The sequence below is a fragment of the Cervus canadensis genome, chromosome 13, assembly GCF_019320065.1.
Source record: "Cervus canadensis isolate Bull #8, Minnesota chromosome 13, ASM1932006v1, whole genome shotgun sequence".
In the NCBI taxonomy this organism is placed as follows: domain Eukaryota; kingdom Metazoa; phylum Chordata; class Mammalia; order Artiodactyla; family Cervidae; genus Cervus; species Cervus canadensis.
The window spans coordinates 50,573,050-50,591,950 of NC_057398.1; the positions used below are offsets into that span (position 1 = coordinate 50,573,050).

General features: G+C 36.4%; 1 protein-coding gene and 1 non-coding gene across 2 annotated transcripts in view; both read right to left on the reverse strand.

Moving 5' to 3' along the window:
- DNAH14 (dynein axonemal heavy chain 14) overlaps positions 1-18,901 on the reverse strand; it is a 394,377-nt gene that overhangs the window by 41,092 nt on the left and 334,384 nt on the right. The window contains exons 70-73 of the mRNA XM_043484666.1: positions 16,015-16,251; positions 12,549-12,634; positions 6,811-6,967; positions 3,630-3,840 (exon numbers count right to left, since the gene is read on the reverse strand). Of these exons, the coding sequence (XP_043340601.1) occupies positions 3,630-3,840; positions 6,811-6,967; positions 12,549-12,634; positions 16,015-16,251 (691 nt within the window). The remainder of the gene's footprint in view (positions 1-3,629; positions 3,841-6,810; positions 6,968-12,548; positions 12,635-16,014; positions 16,252-18,901) is intronic.
- On the reverse strand, positions 5,971-6,100 carry LOC122452659. Its single transcript, XR_006272817.1, has one exon. It is a non-coding gene; the product is annotated as a small nucleolar RNA SNORA11 (small nucleolar RNA).

Sequence of the window (18,901 nt, forward strand, 5' to 3'; positions counted from 1 at the left end):
GAAAGTTACCATTTGGCAAATAGTCTAGTAATTTTTCACCCAAAATTTATCAATGGAAGTTAAAAGTAGTAGGGAAAAGTTTGAGATGTGTCTCTACAGTTGGTAGATATCACTTTAATTAAATAATCAAAATAAAAAATGTCATCAGTAGTGGGAACAGATTGACATCAGTTACCTCTTGCTATGATGTACAAAGAAGGATTCAACAACACTTCTGTGGTATTCCTGCAATACTGCTTAAAGTAACTCTAACCATGAGAAAATAGCAGACAAACCCAAACTGATGGACACTTTACAGAATGACTGGCTTGTACTTTTCAGAAAATGTCCAAGTTGTAGAAGATAAAAACATACTAAGGAACTATTCTAGAGCAAAGGAGAATTAAGAGACATGACAATTGAATGCAGTGTGAAATCCTGAATTGGAATCTGGACCTAACATTTTTCTTCTTTTGCAATAAAAGATATTATTGGGATAACAGGCTAGATATGACTAAGTTCTATTGATTAGATAATCAGGTAAAGAATCTGCCTGCAATGCAGGAGACCTAGGTTTGATCCCTGGGTCAGGAAGATCCCCTGGAGAAGGGAATGGCTACCCACTCCAGTATTCTTGCCTGGATTCCTCTTGAGGTCCTCAGTCCATGGGGTCGCAAAGAGTCAGACTCAACTGAGCGACTAACACAGAGTCAGACACACACTAGAGTACTTGGAGGTCAAATGGCATTATGTCTGCCTTGACACTGAACTTAACTTTCAAAGGATTTAAAAAATGTCATACACACATACACACATATGTATATATAAAGAAATGATAGGGTAAACGAGGAAAAGAGATTAACAGTAGAGGAGAGTTTTTGAATCATTCTTGCATTTTTTCTGCAAGTCTGAAATTGTTTTAATTTAAAAAACAAACCAAGGGACTTTCCTGGTGGTTTAGTGGCTAAGACTCCACACTCCCAACGTAGGGGGCCCAGGTTCGATTCTTGTGGTTGGGGAACTAGATTCAGGATGCTGCAACTAAGAGTCCACATGCCAAAGCAAAGATCCCACATGTCCCAACTAAGACCCAGTGCAGTCAAAGTAAATAAATAAATATTAAAAAAAACCCCAAAACAACAAAAGCAAAAATACACCAAATAAAACAGAGAAATAAAATCTGAAATCTGATGAAGTAAGTATAATATTTTTCTTTTTTTCCCTCTCTGATTCTCTATTTCATTTTTAAAATAAAAATATAATATATATTGTACATACATGTACTGTACAGGCTACAATTTGTAGCCTTCTATTTTTCCTCCTGGCAATATATTGTGACTATATTCCTTTAATTCCTAAATTTAAGAAAATTTTTTCACATTTTCCTCTCTCTGTGTGGGCTGCTAGTTTTGGATTGGAATAAAAACTGACCTTTTCTAGTCCTGTGGCCACTGCTGAGTTTTCCAAATTTGCTGGCATATTGAGTATAGCACTTTCACAGCATCATCTTTTAGGATTTGAAATAGCTCAACTGGAATTCCATTCCTCCACTAGCTTTGTTCGTAGTGATGCTTCCTAAGGCCCACTTGACTTCACATTCTAGGATATCTGGCTTTAGGTGAGTGATCACGCCATCGTGGTTATCTGGGTCATTAAGATCTTTTTTGTAATTTTCTTTTATGTATTCTTGCCACATCTTAATATTTTCTGCCTCTGCTAGGTCTATACCATTTCTGTCCTTTATTGTGCCCATCTTTGCAAGAAATATTCCCTTGATATCTCTAATTTTCTTGAAGAGATCTCTAGTCTTTCTCATTCTTTTGTTTTCCTCTCTTCCTTTGCATTGATCACTGAGGAAGGCTTTCTTATCTCTCCTTGCTACTCTTTGGAACTCTGCATTCAGATGGGAATATCTTTCCTTTTCTCCTTTGTCTTTTGGTTCTCTTCTTTGCTCAGCTATCTGTAAGGCCTCCTCAGACAACTGGTTATATAGCATACTTTTAATGATAATCAATTACTCTTATTAAGCTTTTGAAACTGTTCTGAAGAACATTTTATTAATTTTTTTAAAAAAATGATGCAATGCTATCTGCCATTCTATTGCTCCTTTCTGTCTTAATACACTTTTGAAAGCTGATCCAGTGACTGTCTGGTCTGTGCTCTATCCTTAGTCTCTAGAATGATTTTTGGCAAATAGTAGGTTTCCTACAAATATTTTTTGAATTAATAATGAAAAATCTAGTAGAAACTATTGTGTCATATTTCAGAGTTTGCATCTATTGAAATCATAAAATTAAGTAATCTTCATCTTCTGACTCAAGTAATGAAACAAATGTGAAAAAGTGAAATTAGGAAATAGTTTTTAAACTGCTTAAAGAATAACAGTCTGAGAACAGAATGCATAATATTAGTAAAGGTTTTAGAAATTTAAGCCAGACAGCTGCATTTTGGTTTCATAATTCCCTTGTGGATGCTCACAGCAGAAGAATAACAGCATGAAGAAGCAGAGACCCTCATTTAAAGGCACTTTTAGATACAGTATTGGCCATACTCAGTAAAGCAGACAGAAATGCAAATCTGGGGGAAAAGCTATAGAATGCAATTTGTTAAAACATTACTAACTCAACACTTTGCTAATTCTTCAAGCAATATTAGAGCATTCTATTCCCAAATATTTTCACTGCAAAGAAGAAGGCGGAACCTATGGGAATTTTTGCTTGAGTCAGCAAGTACTTTGGGAAAAAACAGCCAGTGGGTTGAACTAGAGTAAGTCAGAATAAGTACCAAATACAGCCCATAAAGAAAATGATCACTGAAATTATGGATGCTGTGCTTGTCGTTTCACTTGAGTCTAACTCTTTGCAAGCCTACAGACTGTAGCCCGCCAAGCTTCTCTGTCCACGGGATTCTCCAGGCAGGAATACTGGAGTGGATTGCCATGTCCTCTTCTAGGGGATCTTCCGGACCCAGGGATCCAACCCATGAATCTTAATTCTCCTGCATTGGTAGGCAGGTTCTTTACCACTAGCACCACCTGGGAAATATGGATATGAGGTATTATATTCTGCTGTGTGGAAGCAATAGGATATTACAAACTATGCCACATGTACATTTCTATATACATGTGTATGTACAAGTGTATATCTATTGACAGTTTGAGAAGGGGAGAAAGAGAAACTGATTAACTGGATGGAAAGTAAAAATTAAAGAGGTCTTTTCTTCTAATAAAAAGTGATATATTCCTAGTGTATCTTTCAAGTTCTTGGAGAAAAGAGAACCTTCATAAGGTAGCCTAAGTTACCTCTGAGTGGCCTAACACTTTCTTTTATCACTGTTTAACCACAGTTGTACATTGCCATTTCCAGTTTTAACTCATTTTGATAATATTCTGATCCCTTATGTGTGCATGGGTGCTCAGTTGCTTGGTCATGTCTGATTTTTTGCTACCCAATGGACTATAGCCCATCAGGCCCCTGTGAACATGGGATTTTCCAGGCAAGAATACTGGAGTGGGTTGCCATTTCCTTCTCCAGGGGATCTTCCCGACTCGGGGATTGAACCCAAGGGTCCTGTAGTTCCTGCATTGGCTGGTGGATTCTTTACCATTGAGCCACCTGCGAAGCCCTTACAAATAAATGTAAAACTCTTACGATTCTACAATAGTGCAGAGCCTTGGCATAAACGATGCTGCAAGATGGCAGTTCTGGAGGAAGACCCATTGCTCTGTTTTGGTTAAGGCCTTAACAATGAGGGCTTCTGCTTTAGCTGCCTGGCCACGGCCCAAAGAAATCATGGTCACATGACTGGTTGTTCCCATTAACTCTTGTGCAAATTTCAGGAGAGTATTGGTGAGGTCGATCCCTGTAAAACAACATGGAAAGGTACATACTATTGTAAAGTCATTTAATCCCCTCTTCAAAAATACATTCTAGCTTTTATTAAGTGGTAGTGGGAAAAGGTATACACATAATTGAAAAACTAGTCTTTTAAATCAAAAGGTAGAGCTCAAATTTTGGCTCTTCCATTTTCTTTTTTGCAAAATTAATTTTTATTGGAGTATAGTTGATTTACATTGCTTTGTTAGTTTCTGCTGTTCATTAAAGTGAGTCACTTATATATATACACACACACACACATATACGTATATGTATATACATAGCCACTCTTTTTCAGATTCTATTCCCATTTAGGTCATCACAGAGTATTGAGTAGAGTTCCCTGTGCTACACAGTAGGTTCTTTATTAGTTACCTGTTTTATTATGTACAGTGTGTATTTGTCAAACCCAATCTAATGGGGTGACAGATGGGGTGATCCAACTGCAGCAGTGATTGTGGGTTGTTTACTCCAGCACTTACTTGTCCCCTCCTCCTCTATAGCTGAACCCTGGTGTTACTCCAAATGGCCATGTGCCCAGCTAAAATACTTCATTTTTAGCCTTTCATGCAGCTAGGTATGAGTACCTTATGTTTTGTGAAAAAACTTTGGCAGCAAAGTTTTTTTAAATGTTGTGCTATCTGCCATTCTGTACAGCAAAGTGAATTACTTATACATATATAGTGTATAGCCTCTCTTTTTCCCATATAGGTCCCTACAGAATACTGAGCAGAGTTTCCTGTGCTATACAGTAGGTTCTTTATTAGTTATCTATTTTATTATATGTAGTGTGTATATGTCAAGCCCAGTCTAACAGGGTGACAGATGTTTGGAACATAGATGTGATGGCCACAGCCCTACCTGCCATGTCAGGCTAAGTTTTCAAGAAATAGACAGCACTGTTATAAGTGTCAGGCATATAGCCAGCTGCTTTACGTGGAAAAGTTTAGATGAGAAAGCCTCTACATGGGGGCACTTTGAACAAGGCTTTTCCTAATAGAATCAAAGTCTGAAAATGGTGAGTTATAAAGACATGTTTGATTTGAAGATAATGAAAGGCAGAAAATAAATGAAGAAAGTATTTTGCTTAGGAGAAAATATTTTGCTTAGGGTCTATAGAGCAAAGACAAGATAAAGAAAAAAAATGCATTTGAAGTCTTGAAGCACACAAGCATACAATCAACAGAGGTATTTCTGATAATTTTATAACATTTTTTCACAAGTCAATGTGAATTAAAATTGCTAATAAAGCAAGGGTAATCCCAAATTTCATATCAATAATATGTATTTTGGGGAGGTATTTTCTGCATATAAAACTAGCCCTGATAAATTTTCTCATATTCATGAATCTGGGACAACTCATTTTTCTTGTTCTTTTACACTTTTAGTCATTTTTTTTCACTTTAAAACGTGAACTTTATAGTATTTTATATCACAATCCAACACACACACACACATATGTAATATGTATACACACATAAAAGCGAAAAAAGTTTTGCCAAAAATGTCTGTACTGAGTGTTAAATTTCTTTTTTTTGGAGACCTTTTTCTTTTTTAAAAGCAGTTTTAGGTTTACAGTAAAACTTGACAGGAACGTACAGAAATTCCCCATATACTCCCTCCCCTCACATGAAACAGCCATTATCAACAGAATGGTACCTCTTTTTTTTTTTCTTTTTAGACCAAGGATGACTACACTGACACATAATCAAAACATCCCCAGTTCACCTTAGGGTTCACTTTAATGAGCAGAGCAGTGTTGTATACTCTGTGGGTTTGGACAAAAGTATGACCACATATATCCATCATTGTAATGTCTCTCAAAGTACTTTCACTGCTCATGAGAACGTCTGCACTCTGTACATTCCTCTCTGCAAACTCCTGACAACCACTCATCTTTTTATTGTCTCCACAGTTTTGCCTTTTGCAGAATGGCATACAGTTGGAATCTTTTTCTTTCTCCTTGAAATGAGAGATTCAGATCATTTATGAGGCCACTCCTGGCCCACCCAGGAGTGGACTGGACAGGCTCCAGTGGCAAGCTCCCCCACCACATGCTGTGGCTTTCCTTCCAGAACTGGCCCTGCCCAGCAGCCACGTGGAGCTGCAGGGGTACACGTGTCAGGTTTCTGCTCAGAGGAAGGCCACACATTTTGTGCCCCTTGTCACAGTGAACCCAGATTCCTGTCGGGTGTGCTATAAACAGACGAGCCATTTCTTCAGGCCCCCTGCTCTGAGCACACCCCTCATTCTTTTTTTTTTTAATGTGCTATTGCTTTATTTGCTTATTTTTTTTAATTGAGATATAGTTGATGTACAATAATGATGTAAATAACTTTTAGATGTATAACAGAGTGATTCATAATTCTTAAAGGTTATAGTTCATTTATAGTTATCATGAAGTACTGTCTGTATTCCCTCTGTTGTACAATATATCCTTGTAGCTTATTTATTTTATACATTGTAGTTTGTACCTTCCAGTCCTCCACCTCAACTTGTCCCTCCCCTCTTCATTCTTTCCACTGATATCCACCAGTTTGTTCTCTATACCTGTGAATCTGTTTGAAAGATTCTTTCTTAATATAGTTTACAGTTTTAAGATATTTAGTGAGGTCACTCAGTCATGTCCAACTCTTTGCAACCCCATGGACTATAGCCTACCAGGCTCCTCCGTCCATGGAATTTTCCAGGCAAGAGTACTGAAGCGGGTTGCCATTTCCTTCTCCAGGAGATCTTCCCGACCAAGGGATGTAACCTGGGTCTCCAGCATTGCAGGCAGATGCTTTACCATCTGAGCCACCAGGGAAGCCCAATTCTTTAAGATATTTAAGAATAGGACAATTTCCCCAAATATTTAAGAATAGGGAAATATTTTAAACACAGAACACCCTCACACAGAACCTACATCTTTTGAAAAACATCATCATGTCATCTTAACTGTTCACAAGTAGCTTACCATGGGAGTGAATAAGTATCAGTGGAGTTCTGGCATTGGATTCTTCATACGATTCCTTCAAACTGGTTCCAGTACTGCGAATATATTCATTTCCTATTTTTTCAGTTATAAACATTTTCACAGAATTCTTTAAACCTTCTGGTCTAAGAATTTTTATCTAAGAAAGAAACCATGATAGATAAATAACTTTAAAAACTACCCAAGGGAATATCCCCTGTGGTAAGAGGAAACAAACTAAGAAGTATTTAGTATTTAGGTTGCCCTTCAAAAGTTTTGTGGTGTTCCTTGTGTTGGGAAAATTTGATGGGGAGGGGAGTCTATGTGTGGCGGGAAAGCTGCCACCACTGCTCTTGACCATCCTATGGTCCTTCCTAGGTGCCAGGGCTATCTGGTGCCTCTATCTTTCACACTCTGTGATCTTACTTTGTATGTGCAAATCCAAGTTATGGTTCCTGACTCTGCAAAAAGAGATCATGCCCCTGGGATTTTTTCCTGCTCTGCCGTACATATCTAGAGCAAGAAAAACACCATGGTATTAGAGGATGAAAATCCAGGATAGCATAGTTGGAAAAGTACTAGCTCTTCCATTAATAAAATGAAAATCAATAGCACAATATTTGTGTGTTTAAACAAACTGAGCACACATCTGCAGAGAACTCTAGAGGGACTAAAAGGTTTTGCAAACAGTATACATGTGGTAAATACAAATTCATCCATTGGAAATCATTGCAAATTTCAGACATTTTTCATGAAAACTGCTTTAAACTAATCACTTATGTGCTATTTCTTTACAGAATGATCAGACATTCTGTGCTGAGCATTTTCAGAGACTCCATCACTTAAGGCAAAATTAAAACTGCAATTGTCTGTGAGTCTGTGTGGAGGTGTGAGATTGAACCATGGGTCATCATCAAAAACCATGAACTATTGGCAAGTTCACATATTTAAAAGAACACCTAATATAAACTCATTATGTTGAGTTTGCTCTTTTCTGTATCCTTTGGAAAAATTAATCTCAAAATTTTAACTAATTGCAACATACGTATTTTTAAAAATGAAAATTGGCAGCATACATAGAATCTGGGGTCTGACAGAGTTCACCCAGTATTTCCAGTTATGAAAGTGTGAGAATCAACCAAGTGAAACACCATGAGTTGTGGTCCATCACTGCTAAGACTCTGTCTCCCCAATGTGATTGTCATCTTTTGTCACCATTATGCTGCTGGTTCCTTATTTAGTTTATTAATCAAGCAAACATCTATTAAATTTCTCCACTTTTGTAATTTTTAACCCCAAGAAATTTGGGGGAGGTGGGTAGTGGGAGACAAAGAGAAGTTTGAGGAAATGGATTTCATTGAAATAAATTTTATTAGCTCTTTTCTAAGAAGCTACATATAGTTCTGAAAAATTTCCCCATGTCCATATCTCCTCATTCTCATCTTTCCCCCTCTTTTCTGTCCAATGGGTTATATAAATGGAAGGAAGTGAATAAACTGGACAAAGTCCTTGCCCCTGTGAAGCTCCATGATATCATCCTTCTCTAGGTTGACTCTTCTCCCTAGTATATTCTAAATCTCATAAGTGGCAATTTCTGACTCTTACAGATCAGACCCAGTTTCAAATATTTAAACTCAATTTCCCTATACATACACTTAACATTTTATCAGACCATGTCATCTGACCCTGAATTTGGTAAATAGTATGACTATACTCATAAAATTGCTAGTTGATAAACTAAAACCACTTGGAGCTTAATGGGGGAGAGTAATGTAGCATGGGTTTTAAAATATAGTTAATTTTGTTGTTAAGGTAATACACACTTCTTGTTACATAAAATTCAAATAATACTTGCTATATAACTTGTTACATAAAATTTCTAAAAAAGTATAAATTGAAATATGAAGACCCTATTTCCTAGATAACCACTATTTGTTTCTTATTGTTCTTTATATTTTATATATACAAATGAACATCTCTCTAACCTGTTCTTTTTTCCCCCACAAATGGAGTTTTTACTATACAGACTGTTAAGTATTCTGCATTTGTCAGTTAATATAGCTAAATACATCTTAATGTCATAATTGCATCAATAATCCACAAACATGTCTAAAGTTGTCAGGTGGATAACATAAACTGGAGAAGTGGGTTGGGCTGAAGAAAAATAATTCTCCTGTATAATAAAAAGTTAAGCAAATATGATGTTAAATGGCAAATAGCATTCAACTTCAGTGTCAGGAAATAATTGGGAGCAGTGAAGATTATGATACACTGCTCCAAAAGGGCAGAGAGTACTCAGCTCTAGCTATTGCTATGGATGATTTGGGGCCAAGTATTAGCTGAACTTCTAATTTTTTAATAAATGCTGGAAATCTGGATTTTTATGTCAAATTTCTCAAGTTGAAAATTTTGGCTCAAAAGAAGAAAAAACCAAACCAAAAGAAAAATAAAAACAAACAAACAAACAAAAAAACCCAAATGTATATACCAATGTTCTAGCAGCATCAATTGCAGCAGCCAAAAGGTAGAAACAACCCAAGCATCCTTGGACAGATGAATGGATAAACAAAATGTGGCATTTGATACAATGCAATAGTACTCAGCTCTGAAAAAATTATGACACTTGCTACAACATGGATGAAACTTGAAGACATTAAATGAAATAAGTCAAACACAAAAAGATAAATGTTGCATGATTCCACTTATATGAAGTATCGATAATAGGCATACTGTTCATGGGGTTCTTGCTGCAAGAATACTACAATGGTTTGCCATTCCCTTCTCCAGTGGACTATGTTTTGTCAGAACTCTTCACTATGACCTGTCTGTCTTGGGTGGCCCTGCAAGGCATGGCTCATAACTTCATAGAGTTATGCAAGCCCCTTCGCCACGACAAGGCTGTGATCCAGATCAGTATTCATTCCAATCCCAAAGGAAGGCAATGCCAAAGAATGTTCAAACTACTGTACAATCAAACTCATTTTACATGTTAGTAAGGTTGTGCTCAAAATTCTTCAAACTAGGCTTCAACTGAGAAATTCCAGATGTATAAGTTGGATTTAGAAAAGGCAGAGAAACCAGAGAGCAAATTGCCAACATTTGCTGGATCATAGAGAAATCAAGGGGATTCCAGAAAAACATCTACTGCTTCATTGACTACACTAAAGCCTTTGACTGTGTGGATCACAAAAAACTGTGGAAAATTCTTCAAGAGATGGGAATACCAGGCCACCTTATCTTCCTCCTGAGAACCTGTTTGCAGGTCAAGAAGCAACAGTTAGAACTGGACATGGAACAATGGACTGATTCAAAATTGGGAAAGGAGTAGGTCAAGGCTGTATATTGTCACCATGCTTATTTAACTTCCATGCAGAGTAAATCATGTGAAATGTCGGGCAGGATGAATCACAAGCTGGAATCAAGATTTCTGGGAGAAATATCAACAACCTAAGATATGCAGGTGATACAACTCTAAGGGCAGAAAGTAAAGAGGAACTGAAGAGCCTCTTGATGAGGGTCAAAGAGCAGAGTGGAAAAGCTGGCTTAAAACTCAGCATTCAAAAAATAAGATAATGGCATCCAGTCCTATCACTTCATGGCAAATAGAAAGGGAAAAAGTGGATGCAGTGACAGATTTTATTTCCTTGGGCTCCAAAATCACTGTGGACAGTGACTGCAGCCATGAAATTAAAAAGTGCTTGCTCCTTGTAAGAAAAGCTATGGCAAACCTAGACAGTGTATTAAAGAGCAGAGACAATACTTTGCCAAACTTCCATATAGTCAAAGCTATGGTTTTCTGGTAGTCATGTATAGATGTGAGAGTGGACCCATAAAGATAGCTAAGTGCCAAAAATTGATGTTTTGGAGTTGTGGTGCTGGAGAAGACTCTTGAGAGTCCCTTGGACTGCAAGGAGATCAAACCAGTCAATCCTAAAGGAAATCAACCCTGAATATTCATTGGAAGGACTGATGCTGAAGCTCCAATACTTCGGTCACCTGATGCGAAGAGCCAACTGATTGGAAAAGACCCTGATGTTGGAAAAAATACAAGGCCAAAGGAGAAGGAGATGGCAGAGAGTAAGATGGTTAGATAGCATCACTGACTCAATGGGCATGAATTTAAGCAAACTTGGGGAGATAGTGAAGGACAAGAATCTGGTGTGCTGAAGTTTGTGGGGTTGTAAAGAGTTGGACATGCCTTGATGACTGAACAAAAATAACAACAGAATAGGCAAGTTCAGAGAGATAGAAAGTAGAAGGGTAGTTGCCGTGGTCTAATGGGAGGAAATAATGGGGAATTATTTGGTACAGTGTCTGGGATGATAAAAATTTCTAGAAGTGGCTAGTGGTGAGTTTTCACAATCTTGTAAATGTACTTACTGCCACTGAATTTTATATTTAAATAAATTTAAGAGGGATTATTATCAGGAGTAAATGAAATAATGAATGTATGCTATGCCACAATAAAAAGTTGGAAAGGAAACAACTCACTTTAAGATATAAGGACATAGAATATTTAAAATAGTCTCTGCTATTTTGGTTATCTTTATTGGAGATTTTAACATTTTATAAGAAAGATCTCCAAAGGCTCAAATTCACTTGTTTAGTGATAAATTGTACTTGAAATATTGAGAGAACAAAACCACAGGCCCAATAAAAATTGTCTGTAAGTCAGGTGCAATCTTTTTCTGCAACATCGTGAGTAAATTTCAAAGTGATGTGAAAATAAAATTTAAGACAGAAACCAAAAGAAAGATGATTGGCTGTTTAGGCTGGCATTTTCAGGAAGTTAAAGTAAAAGGGAAACAAGATGAGGGATTTCCTCCTCCCTAAACTAGAGGCTAAATGTGAAAATTAAAGATTGTTTGAGGTGATAAGGGCAAATTTAGAAAAATCTACTTCAAATTATCTACTTTGGCAAGTATAATATGGTGTTACTGGTAAAAGCACAGATTTCAGAGTCAAATTGTCTGAGTTTCAGTCCTGGCTCAATTAGGCATTCTATAAAAAGGGGAAATAATAATGTCTAGCCCCAAGATGATTATGAAGATTAAATGAAATAATTTATGAAAACTGCTGAGTATATGCTAACCTTTACTTATTTTAAGGGGCTCACAAATGACACCCATTCACATCCCTAACCTGCCAACCTCACAGCCAGATTCTGAGGCATTGACTAACAGAGGAATCAGGGAAAATACCACATTTATTATTAATATAGGCCAAGGTGGTGGATATGGTTTAGGTGGGTGTACTTCCTGACACTAAACCATAGAATTCGGCAGACTTTTCTGTCACAAGCAGTCTGGGCAGTCTTTGACTTTTCCCTAAAAAGCCCTGGTACGTTCTTGTACAATTTATGGCATTGAGAAGCAGAGAAGAAATTATGCTTTTTGCAGAAAGGCTAATCCCCAAAGGGACAGGGGAGAAGGGTTAAGCCACGTACACTGATTTCATCTCTCAGATTACCTGTGTGACAAGTCCTTCCTCCTTTCTAGGGAGGAATGAATAAGGGTGCAGAAAGATGCTAAGAATATTTGTTACTCTAATTGAACTCCTGCCACATAAAAGCACATTAAAATGGAATGTAAGTGATTTTCCCTAGTAGTAATGTTTATTAAATACTAGATTGCAAAATCTATATATTTTGCTCATAAAAGTTTAAAATTTAAAGAGTTTAAGTTACTGATAAAGTGCTCAAAACATTTAGAACATCAATATTTTCTCATAGCACATCTTACCAAAATAAGTCTTTGAAATGGAGTGAGTTTCTCCCATGGAAAATTTATAGAACTGTATATTTCTTCATTTTCATTAAAAACTTGAGCTAGATAAAATTTAGAGAAACTGAGATTAACAATAAAATACTTTGGATCACCTAAAGGTAATACAATGATTTTTTTTTTTCATTATAAAATTGTGAGGTTTTGAATCTATAGTTTGCTAATTTTCCTTCTACTAACCCTGGGGTTCTTCATTTCCTCCTTCTCTAGTTGCTTTAGGTGTAGAGTTAGGTTATTTATTTGACTTTTTTCTTGTTTCTTGAGGTAAGCCTGTAATGCTATGAACCTTCCCCTTAGGACTGCTTTTACAGTGTCCCATAGGTTTTGTTGAGGTTTTGTTTAAAACACTGCTAACTTCTTTTAACGTGAGATTTCTGTGAGATTTCAGGCATTGCTAACTATCTTTAATAATGTAAAAGAGGTATATCTTAAGGTAGATTTAACTTTCAACTTGTCTCTGGTGAAATGGTTGAAGAATGATGGATGACAGAAGGAAAAAAAATGAGAAGCAAAAGGCAGAGTCAATATTTTATGACCTGATCCTGAATATATATTGTTTATAAATTGATAACTAGAGGGTAGAGATTTCTATTCATATAATAGAATATAAACTAATAACTAATAAATATAAACAATAACTCTAGAGGCTAGAGATTTCTGTTCAGAATCTACCTATAACAGATATAAGAAATGAGGATCAAATGGAAATGCAATGATTTTCAAATTTTTGAAAAACTGAATATTATACAAATATATTTAAAAAGTTTGACCCCTCTTACCTTTGATAGAGTCACACTTACCTTTGATACAGTCATCACAGGATCACACTTTCTTGCAAGGTGGGAAAACTTCTAGTTTCCATTTCCATCTATTCCATATACAGCTATCATTTCTACCAATCTTTTATTTCTACATTATTTTCTCAAAGTCTAACTTTAAATACAACTTAGATAAGAGAAATAGCTTTTTTAAATAGATAAGATATATTCTGTTGATCTTAAAAAGTCCACAATACATGAACATCTAGTTAAAAATGGATAAACTTGCAGTTACTTGCAAAGTAAAAGATCTTCACTTAACAAAGAGTCAGTAAAGAGTGCCTTTAAATGAAAGATATCGACTCTTATCTTACGGCATAATAAACAATGAATCCAAGATAGATTAGTGCAAAATGCAACAAAATAAAACAATAATGAACCCAAGAGAAAACTTTAGCAGAAGGAAAAAACCTCTTAATCAGAACTGGAAATGAAAAAATTATAAAAGAAAAGACTGACATAAATAACTATACAAACATTTAAACACTTGTATGTTATAGATATTATAGACAAATCCAATAAGCAATGACAGATTTTGAAAAATATTTGAATGAGCTGTTTAATATTTTTAACAAGACAAAAATTAATACCATGTTATGCTAATTAATTATAAGTAAATAATTTTATTATTGTATAACTGTACTCATTTCACATGCTAGCAAGGTAATGCTCAACATCCTTCAAGTTAGGCTTCAACACTACATGAACTGAGAACTTCCAGACGTACAGCTGGATTTAGAAAAGGCAGAGGAACCAGAGAGCAAATTGCCAACATCCATTGGATCATAGAAAAAGTGAGGGGATTCCAGAAAAACATCTACTGCTTCACTGACTACACTAAAGCCTTTGACTGTGTGGATCACAAAAAAACTGTGGAAAATTCTTCAAGAGATGGGAATACCAGACCACCTTAGCTGCCTCCTGAGAAATCTGTATGTAGGTCAGGAAACAACAGTTAGAACCGGACATGGAACAACTGACTGGTTCAAAATTCCGAAAGGAGGACAACAAGACTGTATACTGTCACTGTGCTTATTTAACTTCTATGCAGAGTACATCACACGAAATGTCGGGCTGGATCAATCACAAGTTGGAATCAAGATTGCCACAAGAAAGATGAACAACCTCAAATATGTACCACTCTAATGGCAGAAAGTGAAGAGGAACTGAAGAGCCTCTTGATGAGGATGAAAAAGGAGAGTGAAAAAGCTGGCTTAAAACTCAACATTCAAAAATTAAGATCACGGCATCCAGTCCCATCACTTCATGGCAAATCAAAGGGAAAAAAGTGGAAACAGTGACAGATTTTATTTTTTTGGGCTCCAAAATCACTATGGACAGTGATTGTAGCCATGAAATTAAAAGACGCTTGCTCCTTGTAAGAAAAGCTGTGACAAACCTAGACAGCATATTAAAAAGCAGAGACATCACTTTGTCAACAAATGTCTGTATTGTCAAAGCTATGGTTTTCCCAGTAGTCGCATACAGATGTGAGAGCTGGATCATAAAGAAGGCTGGGCGCCAAAGAACTGGTGCTTTCGAACTGTGGTGCTGGAGAAGACTCTTGAGAATCCCTTGGACTGCAAGGAGATCAAACCAGTCAATCTTAAAGGAAATCAACCCTGATTGGAAGGACTGATGCCGAAGCTGAAACTCTAATACTTTGGTGACCTGATATGAAGAGCTGACTCATTGCAAAAGAGCCTAAAACTGGGAAAGATTGAGGGCAGGAGGAGAAGGAGGTGTCAGAAGATGAGATGGTTGGGTGGCATCACTGACTCAATGGTTACGAGTTTGAGTAAGCTCCCACTCCAGTGTTCTTGCCTGGAGAATCCCAGGGTCGGGGGAGCCTTGTGGGCTGCCATCTATGGGGTCGCACAGAGTCAGACACGACTGAAGTGACTTAGCAGCAGCAGCAGCAGCAGCCAGGATATAGTGAAGGACGGGGAAGCCTGGTGTGCTGCAGTCTACAGGGTCGCAATGATTTGGATACGACTGACCCACCGAACAACAACAACATTATACTAATAGGATTATTACAAATGGACAAAAAAAGATCAACAGTGGAGTAGAAAATGGGCAAAGTATGTAAATAAGCAAATTCAAATGGTCGGCAAACATCTGAAAAAATACTTAAACCTGATAGTAATCAGATAAAGTTAAAGACTTTAAACTTTTCAGATTGGTAGAAGTTAAAAAGAATCAGTACTCTTCTTTGAAAAGGAGCACTCATATATTGCTGGTGGAAATGTAAGTTATTATGGACGTTCAAGGAAGGCAACTTGGAAGCAACTATTAATATAAAAACTATACTTTTGACCCAACAATTCCATTTCTGGCTATCCCAGAGAAATAAAAGTAAAGGAAATATATCTAAGGCTGTTCATGTTTTGCATAACATAATTGTATTTTGTGGCAAAAATTTGGAAGGAAAGCAAAATGGAGAAAAATGTGGAATGAGAATTACATTAAATAGCAAGTGCTTATTATATAGTTACATTCCTCCCTTTAGTTTTTTCATAAGATATTGAACTACATTGATAACTTGATAATCTATATACACATGTATATGTAATGAAGTTAGATTAAGACACTGAATACTTTACCTATCTCTGGTGATTTTTCACTTTCCTCCAAGGAAGCATTTTCTGAAGAGAAGGCTGTGCTCATCAGCAAATATACAGCCTTACTGTTTTTAAAAGCATTCCATTGTGACGCATTTGATAACAGGGATTTACATAGAAGAGAAAAAGGCTCTAGTGCATTGCTGATATAAAGACACTGCTTCCACCTGGAATCTGACACCCACTGAAGATGTTTATTTTTACAGGTTTCATATATGTCTAACAAAAAAAGGAAAAGTGATCACGTAAGAAGAGATGTATCCTTTACCTTTAGTTACTCATTAGAAAGTATATGCTTAATAAATATTTTTTGTTGAGGAAAAGTCATCTTATATAAAAACTAATTATATAAAATGTAATTTTTCCATTATGATAAAACACATAACACCAAATTTACTACCTTAACCATTTTAAGTGTACAGTTCAGTAGTGTTAAGTATAATTCATTTGTGGTGAAACAGATCTCCAAAACTTTCTGCAAGTCTGAAGCTCTGTACCCATTTTCCCATTTCCCCACCTCCTAGCTCCTGGTAACCACCCATTCTATTTTTGTTTCTATGAATTTGACTTCTTTATGTATTTTATGTAAGTGGAATCATACAGTATTTGTCTTTTGGTGACTTGCTTATTTCGCTTATCATAATGTCATCAAGTTTCAGCCATGTTGTACAATGTGATATGATTTCCATTTTTTGACTGAATAGTACTCCATTTTATGTATATACTACATTTTCTTTATCCAGTCACCAGTGTACACTTACTTGGGTTGCTTCTACCTGTTGGATACTGTGAATAGTGCTGCTATGAACACTATATGCAAATATCTCTCTGAGGCCCTGCTTTCAATTCTTTCAGATATATACCCAGACATAGGATTGATGGATCATATGATAATTCTATTTTCAGGTGTTTTTTTGAGGAAACTCTATACTGTTTTCTATGTTCCAAATATGCACCATTTTACAATGCCACCAACAGGTTTCTCTACATCCTTGTCAGAACTTATTATTTTCTTTTTTAAAAAAGAAATGGGTGTGAGATGATATCTCTTTGTACATTTGCTTTGCATTTTCTATTATTAGTGTTCTTGAGCATCTTTTCATATGTTTGTTGTCCATTTGTATTTAATCTTTGGACAAATGTTTATTCAAGTATTTAAAAATTGGGTTATTTGATTTTTTGTTGTTGAGTTGTAGGAGTTCTTTATATATTCCATGTAAATATAAACTCCTTATCAGACATAGGATTTGAAATATTTTCTTCTAGTTCTTAGATTGCCTTTTCACTCTGTTGACTGTGTCCTTTGATGAACAGAAGTTTTTAATTTTGATATAAATTTGATATGTGATAATTTTGATATATATATTAATTTGATATAACTTTGATTTGTCTATTTTTGTTTTTGTTGCCTGTGTTTCAGTGTTAAATGCAAAAAATCATTGCCAAATCCAATGTTATAAAGATTTTTCCCCTGAGCTTCCTAGGAATTTTATAGTTTTAGTTCTTATGTCTAGATCCTAAATCCATTTTGAGTTGATTTTTATATTTGAAATGAGTCCAATTTTATTCTTTTTCATATGAATGCTCAGTTTTGCCAAAACCTTTTTTTTTCCTTCAGTTCAGTTTGTCGCTCAGTCGTGTCCTACTCTTTGTGACCCTATGGACTGCAGCATGCCAAGCTTCCCTGTCCATCACCAACTCCCGGAGTTTACCCAAACTCATGTCCATTGAGTCGGTGATGCCATCCAGCCATTTAATCCTCTGTTGTCCCCTTCTCCTGCCCTCAATCTTTCCCAGCATCAGGGTCTTTTCAAATGAGCCAGCACTTTGCATCAGATGGCTAAAATATTGGAGTTTCAGCTTTAGCTGAATACTCAGGACTGATCTCCTTTAGGATGGACTGGTTGGATCTCCTTGCTGTCCAAGGCACTCTCAAGAGTCTTCTCCAACACCACAGTTCAAAAGCATCAATTCTTTGGCACTCAGCTTTCTTTATAGTCCAACTCTCACATTCATACATGACTACTGGAAAAACCATAGCCTTGACTAGACAGACCTTTGTTGGCAAAGTAATGTCTCTGTTTTTTAATATGCTGTCTAGGTTGGTCATAACTTTTCTCCCAAGAAGTAAGTGTCTTTTAATTTCATGGCTGCAATCACCATCTGCAGTGATTTTGGAGCCCCCCAAAATAAAGTCTGCCACTGTTTCCCCTGTTTCCCCATCTATTTGCCATCAAGTGATGGAACCGGAGGCTATGATCTTAGTTTTGTGAATGTTGAACTTTAAGCCAACTTTTTCACTCTCCTCTTTCACTTTCATTAAGAGGCTCTTTAGTTCTTCTTCACTTTCTGCCATAAGGGTGGTGTCATCTGCACATCTGAAGTTATTGACATTTTTCCCAGCAATCCTGATTCCAGCTTGTGCTTCATTCAGCCTAGTGTTTCTCATGATGTACTCTGCATATAAGTTAAAATAAGCAGGGTGACAATATACAGCCTTGATGTACTCCTTTCCCTATTTGGAACCAGTCTGTTGTTCCATGTCCAGTTCTAACTGTTGCTTCCTGACTTGCATACAGATTTCTCAAGAGGCAGGTCAGGTGCTCTGGTATTCCCATCTCTTTCAGAACTTTCCACAGTTTATATGATCCATACAGTCAAAGGCTTTGGCATAGTCAATAAAGCAGAAATAGATGTTTTTCTGGAATTCTTTTGCTTTTTCAATGATCCAGTGGATGTTGGCAATTTGATCTCTGGTTCCTCTGCCTTTCCTAAAACCAGCTTGAACATCTGGAAGTTCATGATTCACGTATTGCTGAAGCCTGGCTTGGAGAATTTTGAGCATTACTTTACTAGTGTGTGAGATGAG